The 18,885-nt window shown below is 49.4% G+C and overlaps 1 protein-coding gene across 1 annotated transcript in view; it reads right to left on the bottom strand.

Moving 5' to 3' along the window:
* The window catches only part of RS1 (retinoschisin 1), a 29,547-nt gene that overhangs the window by 2,898 nt on the left and 7,764 nt on the right, over window positions 1-18,885 (bottom strand). Inside the window, exons 2-5 of the mRNA XM_012434229.2 lie at window positions 15,200-15,225; window positions 14,250-14,355; window positions 4,998-5,139; window positions 1,945-2,140 (exon numbers count right to left, since the gene is read on the bottom strand). Coding sequence (XP_012289652.1) covers window positions 1,945-2,140; window positions 4,998-5,139; window positions 14,250-14,355; window positions 15,200-15,225 — 470 coding nt within the window. The remainder of the gene's footprint in view (window positions 1-1,944; window positions 2,141-4,997; window positions 5,140-14,249; window positions 14,356-15,199; window positions 15,226-18,885) is intronic.

Here is an 18,885-nt window from a genome sequence, read left to right as displayed (position 1 = left end):
ATTTCCATCATCACAGAGAATTCTATCGGAGGGTGCTGCTGGAACATGCCTCCTCACTCATCACTTCTGAGTTTTTGTCCTTCGCATTTTGACATTTTGAAAAGGCCCACATCACACTTACATGTTCTAAAGGTATCCAAATTAGGGCTCAAGTGAAAACCCATGCTTGGCTCGGGATTTGTAAGGCAAAGCTTAAATATGTGTTCCTACTTTGATACAAGTGATGAACCTTTTCAACTTGGAAAATGTTTTTTAAAAAAGACATAAAAACTTGGCCGGGTGTAGTGGCTCATGCCTGTAATCCCAGCACTTTGGGAGGCAGAGGTGGGTGGATCGCTTGAGATCAGGAGTTTGAGACCAGCCTGGCCAACACACCACGTATAAATGGACAATTCTCTACCTACATCAATAACCCCATCTCTACTAAAAATACAAAAAAAATTAGCCAGGCACGGTGGCAGACACCTGTAATCCCAGCTACTCTGGAGACTGAGGCAGGAGAATTGCTTGAACCCAGGAGGCGGAGGTTGCAGTGAGCCAAGATCGCACCACTGCACTCCAGCCTGGGCAACAGAGCAAGACTCCAACTCAAAAAAAAAAAAGATATAAAAACTCAAAGGAAGATTCTGGAAAGGGGAAGGTGGTGCCAGAGTAGAGAGAAAGGGAGTTTGCTTAGTGTTTTTAAAGATGTAACTTAAAAACATGCTGTGGATGTTTGACGCTGTTTCCAAAGAAATCATTCTTTGCCCTCTTACCAAAGTCAGGGTGCTCTGCCTGATGCCACTAGGACATTTCATTTCCTTCTGGGATCGTCTCCTGAAAATAACCGGCTGTTGCATTGGCCCCATCCATCCACAAAACGGGAAGAGCCTAGTCTGCCATGTTCTTGCCTTTCTTCACAGCGGCACCGCTCCACACCACCCTCTCTATTGCAATTTGTGCTTGAGCCTATTCAAGTCAGGAGCCAGGTGAAGAGACGGGAAGGTGGAACAGGCCCCACCAGATTGCACAAGTGCAGGGGTGAAGTGCCTCTTTGCAAAGAACCTTCAAGACCTTCAGAAGCAGAGGGCTTGACAAAATTCTGTCTTTTGGAGAAGCCAGCTAGTAAGAATAAAAATAAAATGAAACGTCCAAGTATCAAGATGGTTTTTCCTATTGTGTTCAAACTCCTTGAAACAACCCATGAATGTCTTGCTGTACAAACTGTCATCAGAGACTTACAAAGCCTTCTGAATCTCAGCTGTACATGTCTACTTAACCTGATTAAATGTCGAAATTAGCCTGAGGATCTCCTACTCTTAGACAAAAGGATGTTTAACATTTCCGAAGAGCTAGTGAGTTGTTAATTCATTTTTATTCATAGCAAATCTATATATATATATAGTCAGAAGCCTACTGTGTTTAGTCTATGGTGAAGACGACTTCAGTCTCAATCCACAAAGATTAATAGGATGTGGAGTTGCCCGAAGGTTCAAGTGTGTGCTGGTGAAGTCTTTTAACCATTTAGCTAATGGCTATTTGCTAGGTTCTCAAAAGCTCCCCTCTGTCAGTCTCAGACAATAGGAGAGGCCACATCTATATAAATGGACGATTGCCTACCCACATCGGTAACATCAGACCACACCTGTGAAGCAAAGTGCGTTCAATGATCCAGTGAGTTGAAATAGTCTAAATGGTCAGTCTTCAGAATTCAGGCAACTGTCTACTGGTATGGAAACTCAGACACAATTTTTTTTGCACCTAAGAGTGGCACTCATTTGCAAACTGCTGGACACCAAGGCAAGACGAGGAAAGAGGGCACAGTACATTGTGGGGGAAAGCGCAGATGACCCACCGTGCCGCAGAGTCAGTGCTCTGACAGAGGACAGCTACAGGAGCGCAGGGACAGGAGGAGAAGCCCCAGGGGGTGTGAGCTGAAGGTGGTTTGGGATAAGCCCAACTTACCCGGTTGTTTCCAGTCTGGTCCTTATAGTAAATCCAGTTCAGGTGCTCATCGGTCCTGTACTGCACGCTGTACTTGGTCATCCACTCATCGATGTCACAGCGACCCTGGGTGAGGATCCCTGAAATCACCTTGATCTCCTTCAGATCTATCTGTAACCACTGGCTGCTGTCCTGGAACTTGGAGAGCCAGGCACACCTGCCAAGAACATATCGAGTCACCGGGAGCCTTCCCCTGTGTACGTCTGCAAAAAGCCCCCAGGTGCTGGCTTTCGAGGGGATGTCAGCACCCGAAGAGCCCCCAGCCAAGCTCCGGCAGTCTGGGCTGCAGTCTGAGCCTTGTCTTCTAGGAGTGTCCAGCCTCTGTTACACTTAACTTGCATCTCATTCTCCCTCTCCCTGCACCTCCACCTCCTGAGAAAAAATTGCCAGATTCGACTAATTTGTCAAAGAAATGCCTTGGAGTAGCTGAAATTGCCTTTGGGCACAGTTGAACACGTCTGTCTACAAAGCATGCAGGTGCATGGCTGTTACACCACCAGCCCCTGCCCTCTGCATTAGTCTCCCCAGGTGATTGTTGCTGTGCATTTCACCCTCTTCACACCTATTTGTGTTTCCCTCGGATGGTGACATCCCTGGCATTCAGGAAGTGTCTGCCTCGTGCAGAGCACTGACCCATGTGGATCTGGAAGGGCTTTGACAAGCCTCACGCCAGATAACCGTTGAAGCAACTAATTTTTTTTTTTTTTGGGGGGACGGAGTTTTGCTCTTGTTGCCCAGGCTGGAGCGCAATGGCGTGATCTTGGCTCACTGCAACCTTCACATCCGGGTTCAAGCGATTCTCCTGCCTCAGCCTCCCAAGTAGCTGGAATCACAGGCGTACACCACCATGCCCGGCTAATTTTGTGGTTTTAGTAGAGACAGGGTTTTACCATGTTGCCCAGGCTGGTCTCGAACTCCCAACCTCAAGTGATCCGCCCCGCCTCGGCCTCCCAAAGTGCTGGAATTAAAGGCGTGAACCACCGCACCCGGCCAGCTAATTTGTTTTTTAGGTACATTCCTCATAAATTGCGGAAACCTATCGTAGTTCCCCCCCAACCGCCCGCCTCCTTTTTTCCTTTCAGTGTGTATTTTAATTAGCTTCGTACGACTTAGCCCTGGGCAGCCTTCTCTTCTTTTTCCAGATTTACTTCTTGGGTGGCTCCTGACTTTTCCGTCCCAGACCTTTTCTAAATTCCAAATCCAGAGAGTTCAGTTGCCAGCTAGAGGACTTCCGTATGCCTCTCAGCATCTCAGATGAAACATGTCCCAATGTGAGCCCCGAAGTGCCCCCCCCACCCCGCCTGCTTTCAGACCCCACATCTCTGAGTATCCACCCTCCCGTGCATCCATGCCAGCCACCTGAGAACCGTCTTGGGCCCCCTCCTCTCCATACCTCCAGCACCCAATCCATCTCTCGGCCCCATCTCCAAGTGTCACAACTTCCTCTATTTCTGTGGGTCTCCATCGCCACCATTCTAGCCCATGTCCCCCTCCTTTCTTGCCACACCTCACTTAATTAGTCTCCCTGGATCGCTCAGTCCCCACAGAAACCAGAGAAGTTTTCTTCAAACACAAATGTGCTTGTGATACTCTTTGACTTAAAATCTTTTTCTGGCAGAGTCTGCTAATTATCGCCCAATATTTCCTTCCCCTCTTCATTTGGTAATAGAACCCCTGGGTTTCATCTGGCCAAATGGCCACCTGGCTAAGATGACATTTCCCAGTCTCCCTTGCAACTAACCAAACTCTGGTCAATGGGCTGTGGGCAGAAGTGGCCAATAGAATATGTTTGTGTTCTTAAAGGCAAATCATGCGCACTCTGCTGCTCTTTTGTTTCTCCCCACTAACTCGAATGTGGATGTGATGGTAGAAGACAGAGCCACCATTTTGAACCCCAAGATAGATGCTTCATGTCGAGGATGACAGAACAACCAAATAGAGCCTGGGCCCCTCGTGCCATCGAGCCACCATAACAACCCTAGGCTGCTGAATGAAACATTTGTTTTCTTTCTGAGACAGAGTCTTGCTCTGTCGCCCAGGCTGGCATGCAGTGGCCTGTAACCTCGGCTCACTGCAATCTCCGCCTCCCAGGTTCAAGTGATTCTCCTGCCTCAGCCTCCCAAATAGCTGGTATTATAGCCACCTGCCACCACACCCGGCTAAGTTTTGTATTTTTAGTAGAGACGGTGTTTCACCATGTTGGCCAGGCCAGTCTTGAATACCTGACCTCAGGTAATCCACCTGCCTCGGCCTCCCAAAGTGCTGGGATTACAGGCGTGAGCCACCGCGCCCGGCTGATGAATGAAACTTTTAAGTGAGCAAGAAACACACTTCCACATTAAGTTGCTGTATTTTGGTGCCTTTGTTACAGCAGCATAAACCTGTATGCTAACTAATTTGCACTCAGGGTCCTCCCATTATCCCTGCCGTAAGGACCACAGTCACTAACGTGGCTTCTAAGGTCCTGCACCGTCTGACCTCTGCCTGCCTCTCCACCTTGCCTCAGCTGTGCCCCAGCCTTGCTGCCCTCTGTATGTTCTCCATCCACACCCTGGAGGTATCGTCCCAACTCAAGGCTTTTGCACCTGCACCCCACACCTCTTCCCCTCCCTTGCCTGGCCAACTTCAAGTTGTAGGTCAAATATGTTTTCCTTAGAAAGCCTTTGCTGGCTGCATGGATGAGGTCTTTCTTCCTTCATCTCCCCCGCAGCACTCATAAGTACATTCTGTGTCATTAGAGAGGGATTTTTTTTTTTTTTTTTTTTGAGACAGGGTCTCCCTCTGTTGCCCAGGCTGGAGTGCAGTGTGGTTCACTGCAACCTCCGCTTCCCAGGTTCAAGCAATTCTCCTGCCTCAGCCTCCTGAGTAGCTGGGATTACAGGCACATGCCACCACACCGGCCACTTTTTTGTATTTTTAGTAGAGACGGGGTTTCACTGTGTTGGCCAGGATGGTAGAGAAGTGCATGTTTTTTTAAAGCACATGAAAAAAAAAATCCCCTGGGCCCTGCTTACCCAAAGCCTTGACTGTTGAGCCGGGCCTTGTTTGCAGTCCACGAGGAATACCAGCCCACGTACTGCTCTGGGTTAGAGCAGGTGATCTGGTCCGGTGTGACCTCCCCTGACTCGAAACCCAGGGGCTTGTGATATGGGCATTCTGGGAAAGGAAAAAGGATGCATATTCAAACACATATCTCAATACTCAACAAGCACCAGGTGACTGAAATAACAAACCCATCTGCTTTGCACTTCGGAGCTGGAAAAGGCTTTACCTGTCTCTCTGGTTCACAATGAGTAGAGCTGGGTCTTCAACGGTTCACTACTCATGCGAGAAAGGAATGAAGGATGAAGTAAAGGAATTGCCATAGAGACTCACAGCCTTTGTCAAAGCAGAGGGAAGGGGCTCTATGGAAACCTCACAAGGAGTGTGCGGAATTTTGAGAACTGCCTCGCCTCCTCCGCCAACTTAGAGATCTGAAAACCAAGAGGTGCACAGCGAGACGCCGCACTAAAATGCCATGCATCTTTCTTTCCTTCATTAACACAGATTTAGCCGTCCCCTCACTGTCTTTGGGCAGCAGATGATGCCAATTATAGGGGCAAAACCACAGTGAGAGGCAAGACGGGCGATTGCATATTGAGATATTGAGAGTGACTTCCTACTTGTAAATTGCAGTTTTCTCACCAGTCTAATGAAAAAAAAATGGGTGAAATGTGCTCGGGGAACTGTTGAATGAGAAAAAGCTGAAAGGAACTGCTTTTTCCCAGGGGTAGTAGCCTAAGGTGGTTCTTCTGTGTTAATTCTCTCTCCCTTCCTCTCGTCTATATGTCCCCTCACATTAAACACAGTGTCGTTACCTGGTCAGAGGCTGCCAGTTTTCAACCTAGTATTCATTCATTCTCCCCTTCTTCTATTTCTTTTTTTTTTTTTTTTGAGACAGGGCCTCACCCTGTCACCTAGGCTGGAGTGCAGTATTGCGATATCAGGCCACTGCAACCTCTGCCTCCTGGGTTCAAGTGATCCTCCCACCTCAGCCTCCCAAGTAGCTGGGACCACAGGTGCATGCACCACACCTGGCTAATTTTTGTATTTTTTGTAGAGACGGGGTTTTGCCATGTTGCCCAGCCTAGTCTCGAACTCCTGGGTTCAAGGGATCTGCCCGCCTCAGCCTCCCAAGGCACTGGAGATCACAGGTGTGAGCCACTGCCCCGGCCTCCCCTTCTTATTGACTAAAGAGCTCCCCTTTCATTGGGAGCAGCAATGTAGCCAGCTGAATACAGGGCCTTTCCCAGCTTCCTTTGCATTTAGAAGTGCCCACGTGACATCACTTCTGACCAGTGAGATACGAAGTCTGCCTGCTGGGATTTCTGTTCAGGTTTTGCTTGCCCCATCTTTCTTCCTGTCACCTAGACTACATCTGATGGCTGGTGTGACAGTAGCCATCTTGCACCACGGGGGTAAGGCTAAGAGAACTGCAGAGGCCGAGCACAGTGGCTCATGTCTGTAATCCCAGTGCTTTGGGAGGATCGCTTGAGCCAGGAGTTCAAGAGCAGCCTGAGGCAACATAGGGAGATCCCATCCTGTGGCACACACCTGTAGTCCCAGCTACTGGGGAGACTGAGGCAGGAGGACTGCTTGAGCCCAGGAGTCTGTGGCTGCAGTGAGCCATGATCACGCCACTGCATTCCAGCCTGGGTGGCAGACCCTGTCTAAAAAAAAGAACTGCAGAGACCTCAGCCTTCATAACCTTACTGTAACTCCCTACCCCTAATATTTTTTACCATGTAAGTTAAAACAAAACTCCTAAATCAATAAGCCAGTATTTAGGAGGCCTTGTACTTATAACCAAACCCAGTTCCTAACTGAATTTTTACAGAAAACAAATGGCAAATGTGTTTTCCTTTTTTGTTAGAGACAGCATCTCCCTGGCTGGAGTGCAGTGGCGCAGTCATAGCTCTCTGGCACTCTAACTCCTGGGCTCAAGCGATCCTCCCACCTCCTTGTCCTAGTTTTCTGATGATGAATGATAAACTGGAAATAAATAAGGCAAATCATAGTATTTTCTTCATCTGTAAATTTGAGTTCAGGTTGAAGGGCCGAACATATTTATTGAGGCATCATTACCTGTAAAACGAGGGCTGAAGTCTCTCTGGAGAATTTTTCAAAAGCCAGTAAAGTTGAATGAAACATGCTTGCAGAGACGGCTATGCCCTGTCCCCAGAGGCTAAAAACAGGCCAGCTTCAGACCTCTGGCCAGGGAGGCTTAACTTCCTTTCTACCCAAATGCACCAAAGGAATAGGCCTGATCCCACTAGCATCTGCAGCTCTGTGGGGCTGAGGGTGAGGACACAGAATTTGTAGTTTATCAAGTACTCAAGACTTTGGGAGTCTGTTACGATCATGTCCATTTCCGGGAGAGTGAAGAGGAGTGCTTTGTGGGCCATTCAATCCTGCCTTGTGTGGCCAGGGAATCATCAGGGGAGCTTATTAAAAATGCAGTTTCCAGGACTCCACCCCAGAGTAACTGCATTTTTAACAAGCTCACTTTCGAAAGTGCACTTTGAAAGCCTTGGCCTGCCAGGGAAGGCATTTTGTGGGCTGGCAGATCCCGAGGACTGAGTGCCTGTGGACTCGAGGGCCCCTCCACCCCTCGCTGCCCCTCCAGCCAGGAAGACAAGCCCAAGCGATCAGGAGCGGGGCACAAGGCCAGGTGGCAGGGTTTTTTCATGGGCAAAATTCTAACTTTGGTTGTCTCTGAAGCCCCTCCACTTTGAGCATTTGATGACTGAACCTTCTTTTTTTTTTTTGTTCAGGGTCACCAGCTCTGAGGGAGGAGGCAGAGGGGAAGGGAAAAACACAGTGCCACCTCTCCCAGTCACCTTATTCTTGGCACTTTGCTCTTCTTCGTGTGTTTCCCCTCCACATCTCTTTTGTCATTTCTTCCCAAATAGCCCTTCTAACGTTTCAGAGCGGGCTGTAGGCCTGCAGAGGTACCTGGCAAGGGCCAATGGCCTTAGCGGCTTGGGAGGGCCTGTCCAGGCAGCAGAGAATGTGTGGTTCACTCTGTGATCCAAAGACCTGTGTGTCCAGACGTGGATGCTGTACTTACTCCCCAGGGAAGGTGATGATCTCACTGTCACCTTGGCTTCAGCTGGTGTCTGGGGGCTGATGCCTGACTCCCTGGCCCCAAGCTTCATTCCACTGCCCTCTGAATTTTTTCCAGGAGGATACGTTCCCTGTGGTAACCCAAAGAAGCTTCACACTCCGTATGTCCCAAACCGAGCCCTCATCACTCAGCCTCCAGACCTGCTCCCTATCCAGAGCTCGAGGCCCGAGGCACTTCCATGCACCTGACAACCTGGGTCTGAGGCATTGCTGATTTCAGATCCCTAACCCAGCAATCCGGTAAGCAGAGACTCTAGATGGTGGGGCTCAGCCTGGGCTGCACCTCGGCATTGCTGGAGGAGCTGTAGAGATGCTGATGTTCGGGCCACACCATCGGGATTCTGATATCATTGGCCCGGGCGTGGGGCAAAGCTGCAGGGTTGTAATGGGCAGTCATGGTCAAGCAGGCCTGTGTCCAACCAATGACACCTGGGGTAGGGGCCCACCCTCTCAGCATGAGCGCAGGCCACGTGCTTAACCTCTCTGGGTCTCAGTCTCCTCATCTGTGAAATGGGGCATGACAGTAAGTAGTACCTGTCTTCATAAAATCACTGTAAGATTAAGTGAAACTATTTGGAGATTGCAGAGTTCATAGAGCACAGCGTCTGGCCGAAAAGCAGCAGGTACATGACATTGGTGCAGGTGAATTCATGAGATTACATTGAGATCTTGAATTTTGCATGTTTTTCTGGCAAAGACTCAATCGGGAGGAAATCCAAGGGCCTCTATCCTACTTTGTTCTGTTGCCATTTATCCTCCCCCGCCCCATGGCCCCCACCACACCCTCCAGAGAATGAGGCCGGCTTCATGTGACTAATGGTTTCGGCTCTCCTTGCCCCAGGCAGGGGCAAGTGTGTGTGTGTGAGAGAGAGAGAGAAAGAGACAGACAGAAGGATGTGAGACAGAAGCCCTGTCGACAGCATCCCTCAGGCTTCTGAACCTGGAAGATCTAGGCCCCACCAGGAATTAGTGCATTGTCCGAGAAGGAGGTCACCGCCCCAGCTAAAGTCGCAGGGGTGTGGTGAGGGCCTGAGAGTGCAGCGGGGAGGGACCTGATTCCCCTGAGGGGCTGGACCAGGGTGGGTCTGGGAGCCCTGCGCACCCTCAGAAAACTTGGACAGGTCCCTCGGACTGAGCTTGGCATTCACTTTCCAGTGAGGCTGTGGCCAGGCTGCCCTTACAAGCTCCTGGGGGGTTTGAGGGTCTAAAGGGGGAGAAAAAACCTTCAAAAATCCTGTCCAAAGACTCCTCATGGGCCATTACAAGGGGAACTCCAGCTGGATTTCTCTTAACATGGAAAAATAGAAAATGTGCCATTTCCCCCACTCCGTGCCCTGAAGAAGAGCGCACTCTAGTTCTTTTACTGTGATTTTTCCTGACTCCTTTTTCCCCTTTCCTTTTCCTTCAGGGAGCCTGGTTGAGCTCTTTTCAGGTCTGCATGTGGCCTGCAGGCCTTCCCTGAGGCTGTCCCCACCCCTCTGCCTGGTCCTCCACACCTCAGCCTTCAGATCGCTGCCTGCCCTGAGCTGGGTAAGGGGCCCCAGATGGTTCCTCCCCAGCACCCTCCACACCTGTCACATACCCCTCCTCCTCCTCCACCGTAGTTCATTGTCATCTCCCTTTGCCTACCTCCCTCCCCATTCTTCCCCGAGCAGAGCAGAATGCCTGCAGGTGCTGGGCACTCTCTAGGTATTGACTGGATGGGTGGATGGACAGATGAATGAACAAACACCATTGCCCCGTTTCGGGTGGCCACTGGGGACAAGCAGAGGAAATGACAGAAATAGGCAGCAGAGGCCTCAGGGAAGAAGTAGATGCTGACTGTGACCTCTGGCCTCATCAACATAAATTGAGTAGATGCTAGAAGGCAACATAAATAGTGTTGTGAAAGAATTAAGGGGATCCTAAGCCGCGAGCGGTAGCTCACGCCTGTAATCCCAGCACTTGGGAGGCCGAGGTGGGAGGATCACTTGAGGTCAGGAGTTCGAGACCAGCCTGGCCAACATGGCGAAACCCCATCTCAACTAAAAATACAAAAATTAGCCGGGTGTGGTGGCAGGCACCTGTAATCCCAGCTACTCGGGAGGCTAAAGCAGGAGAATCGCCTGAAACTGGGAGGCGGAGGTTGCGGTGAGCCAAGATCGTGGCACTGTACTCCAGCCTGGGTGACAGAGCAAGACTACATCTCAAAAAAAAAAAGAACTAAGGGGGATCCTTATCAGACACACATAGAATATGACCTTGCCGAGTTTTCTGCCCAATGTCACTTGGTTGTTGCAGCTATTAGAACTGTTTCTGTAGTCATCTCACACTGAAGGAAAAGCCTACATCTGTGGCCCAAATGGCTCTTCTGAGCCATGATGTGATCATGAGATGGATAAAGGCATATTTGCAATATTACCAACCCGAGGCTGTGTATGTTTCATATTCTAGCCTTTTTGCTTAAGTGGCTACTTTCTGGGTTTGTAGGCAGGCTTATAAAGCATGCAGACCTAAAGAAACACAGAGTTCAGGGATGTTCTTAACACGAGATTCCAGACACATGTGAATAGTGTTATGCATATATATTAGACTTCAATACATCTGACAATATAGTGGAGTACAGAAGAAAATATATAGAATAATATTTCTGGAAGAATGGATTATAAGCTCAAGTATCACATAGAATAGAAAATCTAGAATCAAAAGGAAGCGTTAGCAAACCGGGGGATTTCATATACTTTTGATAATTTCCCTACCCTATTTTCTGTTCTCAGAGTGCCGGGGTAATCTTGGCTCAACGGTGGAAAAGACAGAGCTTTTAGCATTTTTAATAGCATTAAAGTGAAGATTAGGAGGCCACAATGCACGTGACCTTCTGCTCCATGGGGGGGCGGGCATTAGTCAGAGTGCACCTGGCAGCTCCTCCTGGCAGCTCTGAATGACCCCGCTGTCCTTCTGCGCTTTCCAGGGTTCTCTTTCTTGGTGAGACAGGCTATGAGAGAAGCCCTGATGTACAAGGCCCAGACAGAACAAGCTTCGTTCCTGGCATACCGCAAGAATCCCAGGGACTGACAGGCAAGTGCCTTCTGCAGGCCTGTGGCTGTTCCCATCATCTCTCTCATGGAAGAACCAATTAACATGAATTAATTCACCATTAACACTGAGGCTGAGTTTTTTCCTTTCTGAAAATATCTGCATTGTTAAAAACAAAGCCAAAACACAGTGGGGAGAGGAGAACACTTACGCTAAAAGAATTTCTAATTTTAGAACTTCAAGCTCATGACAGCTGTGTAGGGGAGACAGCTTTGGGGACCAGAGTTAACATCACATCCCTCAAACACATGGCCTTTCTTATTTTTATTTTTTATTTTTTTGACGAAGTCTCACTCTGTCACCAGGCTGGAGTGCAGTGGCGTGACCTCAGCTCACTGCAACCTCCACCGCCCGGGTTCAAGATATTCTCCTGCCTCAGCCTCCCAAGTAGCTGCAACTATAGGTGCACACCACCATACTCAGCTAATTTTTTTAAAAAATATTTTTAGTAGAGACGGGGTTTCACCATGTTGGCCAGGACAGTCTCAGTCTCTTGACCTCGTGATCAGCCCACCTCAGCCTCCCAAAGCTGGGATTGCAGGTGTGAGCCACTGTGCCTGGCTTTTTTTTTTTTTTTTTTCTGAGACAGAGTCTCTGTCTGTTGCCCATGCTGGAGTGGAGTGATATGATCATGGCTCACTGCAGCCTCAACCTCCGGGGCTCAAGTGATCCTCCCACCTCAGCCTCCTGAGGAGCTGGGACTATAGCCACCGTTCCCCCCATCTGTAGATGGGGTTTTGTCATGTTGCCCAGGCTGCACGTAGCCTGTCTTGAAGTTTCAAACTTGATTGGGTCAATGAAGCCAATCCACATCAACAATGTCTTTTCAATTTCTTCTTAGACAGAACTTACTTGGAATGGAATTCCAGGAGGTCTCATGTCTCTAGTGAAAAGAACATTTGTTTCCACTAAATGGTAAGTTTCTCTAAGATGGAGACAATGCCTTCATTTCTGTCTCCTTGTCAGTGCCTGACACATCATAGGCACATGTTGAAAGACGGGTGAATTCATTTATAAATGGATTATTAACAAGGATGTGTCAATATTGACTGAGCCCATCTTGCCAACATTTAATGGCTGCATGAGCTCAGGCCGTGGAGCCTGATGGGATGTCACATAGGAAAACCCCACTGGTTTCCTCGCGATCAGTACTCCACAGCTCCCTTGGAAAACAAACTTGGCTCAGAAATGACTTCCCCTTCAGAAAATGGAAAAATCACACTGTAGAAGCCATTGCACCCTACCCTCCCACACACACATTGCAATTTGCTTTTTTAATGCAAATTTAATGAAATGATGAAAACAGCCTCGCACACAGATACACAAACCTGTCTCTTGTGGAGCTATTACTAGGCAATTGTGTAAAGTAAATGAAGTGGCACGATACCATCATAACCCTGGAGAGGTGGCGAGGCCAGTTTCATACAAAATAAGCTCTGAGCGTGGAAAGGATTTAAGCATTGCAAATATTAGCAGGTACTGCCCAAGCCTCTGAAAATTGGATATGTTCACTCCCTCCTCAGAGTGTGAGCTCTTAGGAGGCTGGTGGAAAAGGAACCAACCTTTATTCAACAGTGTGCTGGGTATCCCACAGGCTGCTTTCATGCCTCGTCTTATTTATTCCTTGTTGACAACCCCGTGGAGCGGGGGTCAATAAACTATGACCCATGGACCACATCTGGCCCTCTGCTTGTTTTGTAAATAAAGTTTTATTGGAACCCAGCCATGCTTGAGCATTTACATAATGTGTGTGGTTGCTTTCCAACAACAAGGGCAGAATGGAGTAGTTGCGACAGACCTTTGGTCCACAAAGCCACAAATATTTCCTCTCTGCTCCTTTACAAAGTTTGCTGGCCCCTGTCTTAGACATAGGCTCCATCCGCTGCAGAACAAATTGGCCTGGAAATTTCAGAAGCTCCACAAAACACAGGTTTATTTTTCACTCAGACGACTGGTCGTAGGTAGGCAGGGGATTCTGCTCCACATGATCACGCAGGGACCAGGTTGAAGGAGAAGCCACTATCTCAACAGGGGGCTTCACGGCAGGAAAGGGAGAGCCGGAGAGTCGAGTGCCAGCCCTTCAGTGCCATTTTGGAAGTGGCCTGCTCACCTTGGCTGGAGCTGTTTGGATGGCACCACCTGCCTAATTACAAGGGGGCCGGGCATTGGAAGGGAAGCCCATGGCTGTTTGGTGTGCAGGCAGCATCCAAGCGTGGTGCTATCATCACGTCCACTGCACAGACAAAGAACAAAGTGACAGTCCCAGAGTCCAGACGTGACACAGCCAGGATTTCAGCCCTGGTCTTCCTGGCTCTAGAGCCTGTTCTCTTTTCAAAATTCCAGGCTGCCTGCCACTAATTTCTTTTGTTTTTTCTTTCTTTTTTTTTTTTTTTGAGATAGTCTCTCTCTGTCACCCAGGCTGGAGTGCAGTGGTACAGTCACTGCTCACTGCAACCTCCACGTCCCGGATTCAAGCAATCCTCCTACCTCAGTCTCATGAACAGCTGGGACTACAGGTGTGAGCCACCACACCCTAATTTTTGTATTTTTAGTAGAGACAAGGTTTCACCATGTTGCCCAGGCAAATCTCAAACTCCAGAGCTCAAGCGATCCACCCGCCTCGGTCTCCCAAAGTGCTGGGATTACAGGCATGAGCCACTGTGGCCGGCCTCCCATTAATTTATTTTTAATCAGTCCCATGCATCAATTTCATTGAAAGTTAGGTCCCATCCTACCATCCCAGCCTGGAGACATGGAGATCTAGGGAGCTGTTTCTCAACACTGCCACCAACGCAATGTGTTGAAGCAGGGCCCGGTGTGAGGTTTGAAGCTCAGAGGCCAACTGGAGAAAACCTACATTAACCTACTGTTAATAATGGTAATACATGAATACACACAGCTACCACTGATCTTTCATTCTAAAGATGAGGGTAGCGTTCAGGGGGTTAATTCAGGCGAGTGGGAAAAAGGAAGAGATACGGGGTATTCCTAATGACTGTTCCATCTCCAGGAGAGGGGATACCCACCTGGTATGCAGTCCAAGGACGTGGCACCAGCAGACCACAGACCACTGGCTCCTCCTTGGCAATCGCACTTGCATACCTTTTGGTACCAGGGGTCCTCGCCTTCATCCTGCAGCCAACCAGAGAGGCAGGACATCAGAAAAGTCACGGTCAAAGGCAATTGTGGCTGCCACCCCTGGAGTGATCAAACACCGCACTCACTCCTTACGCACCGTCCACGGCAGCTTTGCCACAACGGCCAAATGGAGCTATTAATCCAGGCTTCATACACACAGCTACCGCTCATCTTGCATTCTAAATAAGTAAATGTCTGCCACCCTGGGCAACCAACTAATAATCTCACAGATACACCCATCTAGGGGGCACCGTTCACCCCATTATAGTTATCTTCAGAAGTTTGGGGAGCCCCAATCCAGGTTCAGACTTTTAACATCCCCTGGAAGTTTGTGCCATCTGATTCAAGACGTGGTTTACTTTCATTCTCAAATACCAATGGTGGAGCTTGCCTTGGTCAAATGTGGTACTGCCGCCATCCCCAAAGAAATGCATTTTTTTGAGACAGAGTCTTGGTCTGTCATCCAGGCTGGAGTGCGGTGGTATGATCTTGGCTCACTGCAGCCTCCACCTCCTGGGTTCAAGCGATTCTCCTGCCTCAGCCTCCTGAGAAGGGAGAATGACAGGCGTGCACCACCACACCCAGCTAATTTTTGTATTTTTTAACTTGAGACGGGGTTTCACCATGTTAGCCAGGCTAGTCTCGAGCCCCTGACCTCAAGTGATCTGCCGGCCTTGGCCTCCTGAAGTGCTGCGATTACAGGCATGAGCCACCATGCCCGGCCAAAATATATTTCAAAATACATGTTTAAAAAAGTGATAGTGCTCTACATTATTTTTGGCTAGGAAAATCTTCAAAAGCATCATGCATGTACATTGCAGCCTTTACTGTTACATACCTCTGTAGACGATAATCCCAATGTGGCTAAAGCAAAAGAATGAGACAGAAAAAATCCGATTAATAAAAGAAAGAGCGCTCCAACAGCATCACTCGTTACATGGAAAAGTGAAACAGAAATAGTCACATGAACGCTAACAAGACCCCTTTTGGAAGAATTTAAGGGAAGTAAATACCTGCCAGGAAAAACATCCACAGATACTAAGAAGCTACGGACAGTAAAATTAAACAGAAAGAACAAGACCATCGTTATAGGGCGGGTGCGGCGGCTCACACCTGTAATCCCTGCAGTTTGGGAGGCCAAGGTGGACCAGTCACTTAGGCCAGGAGTTTGAGACCAGCCTGAGTACCAAGATGAAAACCCCTTCTCTACTAAAACAAAAATTAGCCAGGCATGGTGGCGCACACCTGTAATCCCGGCTACTTGGGAGGCTGAGGTACAAGAATTGCTTGAACCCGGCAGGCAGAGGTTTCACCACTGCACTCCAGCCTGGGTGACAGAGCGAGACTCTGTCTCAAAAAAAAAAAGATAATTATGACTGGGCGCAGTGGCTCATGCCTATAATCCCAGCACTTTGGGAGGCTGAGGTGGGTGGATCACGAGGTCAGGAGTTTGAGACCAGCCTGACCAACATGGTAAAACCTGTCTCTACTAAAAATACAAAAATTAGCTGGGCATGGTGGCGCACACCTGTAATCCCAGCTACTTGGGAGGCTGAGGCAGGAGAATCGCTTGAATTCGGGAGGTGGAGGTTGCAGTGAGCTGAGATTGCAGGCGCTCACCACCACGCCTGGCTAATTTTTGTATTTTTAGTAGAGACGGGGTTTCTGCTAAATGAGGGACGGTTTTCCGTCATTAAACTGTCTTTTGTCATAGGGGTCTCAGCCATGAGCCTTGAGAGAAGTGAGGAAAAGCATTGCCTAAACTTTTTTTTTTTTGGAGACTGGGTTTCACTCTATTGCCCAGGCTGGAGTGCAATGGCGCAATCTTGGCTCACTGCAACCTTCGCCTTCCGGGTTCAAGCGATTCTCCTGCCTCAACCTCCCGAGTAGCTGGGGTTATAGCCACCATGCCTGGCTAATTTTTGTATTTTTAGTAGAGACTGGGTTTTGCCATGTTGCCCAGGCTGCTTTCGAACTCCTGACCTCCGGTGATCCACCCACCTTGTCCTCCTAAAGTGCTGGGATTACAGGTGTGAGCCACTGCACCTGGCCTTCCCATGAGCCACCGCACCTGGCCTTCCCAGACATTTTGAATAAAACAAACACCTTTCTTTCTTTTCTGATGATAAAGGCAACACAACTACTGGAAAAATTTCAAACAAAACCTGAGTGTAAAAAATGGAAATAAACGTCCCTCCTTTAACCACTTTGCTACTTAAAAAGTGAATCTGATGCTCACAAGAAGCTTTTAGAAATGGTCTTGCCTTTTTCATCACAATGATAAAAGTTTTCATTTCAATAATACACATTTGCCCGTTCTGCAACCACTTTTTTGTGTCCACTGTGGGCCCAGTGCTGTACTAGGGCCCGGGCCTTCTGAAATGGAAGCCTCACTCTCTGCTCGCAGGGGCTTGAGGACCCAGGAGAAGACAGGCCACTGGACCATGCTGGGGGTGAGTGCTTCCATGGGTTATGCAGGGGCTGCAGTGCAGTGAAGCGGACATGTCACTTAGCCTAGGAAGATTCAGGCCACGCTCACCTGCAGCCTCCGCACTGCTGTCTCTCCTGGGTGCTCGTTCCACTGGTTACTCACCTGCTAGGGGCAGAACTGACCGTCTCAGGTAGCCATGAAGGTTAGGGCGTGCCATCTTTGTAGGAGGCCACCAGAATCCCTGCTGTGGTCTCACATATGTTGGAACCTAATCACCAATGTGGTAGTAAGAGATGCAGCCTTTGAGAGGTGATGACGCTCTGCCCCCTTAAATGGGATTAGAATCTGCGTAAAAGAGACCCCAGGGAGCTAGTGAAATAGGAAAGGTCCCCTCGCCCCCTCGCATGCCCTGCGAGGGGGCTGTGGCTGTTTCTTCAGTGCCCCGCTGCTCAAGCCCCTCGGGGAGCATACAGACTGCAGGCTCTGACCTCACCGCAGTGTCTAGGGGCGAATGTTTACAGCTGAGACCCCAGTGGGCGTGTGTTTCAGGGTGCTCTTTTAGTTTGCCGTCCGGAGGCGGCTTGTGCTAGCTCAATTACACCCCTGCCTTGTCGCAAGGACAGAGGGCTTTCTGTATCCCGAGGTTCCTGGCTTGGTGTATCGAAAGAATCAGATCACACGTGCTCTTGGAGGATGAGCGCAAGGTTGTATTGAATGGTGGAAGTAGCTCTCAGCAGATGGGGGAGCCAGAAGGGAGATGGTTTTCCCCTGGAGTCAGACTTGCTAGGTGGCCCCACTCTTCTCTGACAGTCCCGGGCAAACTCTGCCTCGTTCCGCTGGTCCGTGGCCTACGGCTGTGGGCATCTGTCGCGTGCTCTTCTGACAGCGTGCCCCTCTCAACGTCCTCTGGACGTCCAGCCACTCATGTCTTCTTCTGCCAATGTGCTCCTCTCCACCTCCAGGCGCTTGGGTGTCTGCCTGCTAGGGTCTTGGAGTTTTTATAGGCACAGGATGGGGGGCATGGTGAGCCAGGGTGGTCTTGGGAAACGCAACATTTGGGCACCAAGGCAGGAGTGTCTGGGTCTGTGCCTGTCCTCATTTAGGTCAGTGGGCACAGGCCTGGGGGTGGGGCCTGAGCCAGGGACCACCCTGCCCCCCGACCATATCACTAGCTTGTGTCTTCGCCATGGGAGGGCACAGCAAGAAGGTGCCAGGGATGAAGCAGGAAGCAGGCTCTCACCAGACCCAAATCTGCCAGCACCTTGATGTGGACTTACCAGCCTCCAGTATTGTAAGAAATAAATTTCTGTGGTTTATAAGCCACCCAGTTTATGGTATTTTGTTATAGTTTCTCAAACAGACTAAGACAGCCCCATAGTCCCAAATTATGTGCTGTCAGAGGAAGTTAACAATGACTTTTTTTTTTTGAGACAGGGTCTTGCTCTGTTGCCCAGGCCAGAGTACAGTGGTGTGCTCCTGGCTCACTGCAGCCTCACCTCCCAGGCTCAAGTGATCCTCCCACCTCAGCCTCCCGAGTAGCTGGGACTATAAGCATGTGCCACCAGGCCTGGCTAATTTTTCTATCTTTTTTTTGTAAAGATGGGGGTGTCACTATATTGCCCATGCTTGTCTCGAACTCCTGGATGCAAGCCGCCCTCCTGCTTCAGCTTCCCAAAGTGCTAGGATTACAGGCATGAGCCACTGCGCCTGGCCCCACTGGTCATGTTCTGTTTCTTGATCATTGCAGCCTCCTGGGTTCAAGCAATCCTCCCACCTCAGCCTCCTGAGTAGCTGGGACTACAGGCATGCCCCGCCATGCTCAGCTAATTTTCTTAATTTTTTTGTAGAGATGGGGTCTTGCTATGTTGCCCAGGCTGGTCTCAAATTCCTGGGCTCAAGGGATCCTCTTGCCTCGCCCTCCCAAATTGCTGGGATTACAGACATGAGCCACTGCGCCTGGCTGCTTTTTTCTATTTCTTATCTTCTGAGTGGCTTTGCCATCCATCTACCACCCCATCCAGAGGGCTCTTCCTAGACTCCTCTTTTTCCTAAACCCCTACATCCTATGGCCACGAGGGGCTTTCTCTCCTCTC

The sequence above is a fragment of the Aotus nancymaae genome, unplaced genomic scaffold, assembly GCF_030222135.1.
Source record: "Aotus nancymaae isolate 86718 unplaced genomic scaffold, 86718_ANA_hifiasm-v0.15.2.pri h1tg000058l, whole genome shotgun sequence".
NCBI lineage: Eukaryota > Metazoa > Chordata > Mammalia > Primates > Aotidae > Aotus > Aotus nancymaae.
The sequence above is the reverse complement of the archived record's forward strand: the minus strand, read 5'-3'. Positions and strand labels throughout refer to the sequence as shown.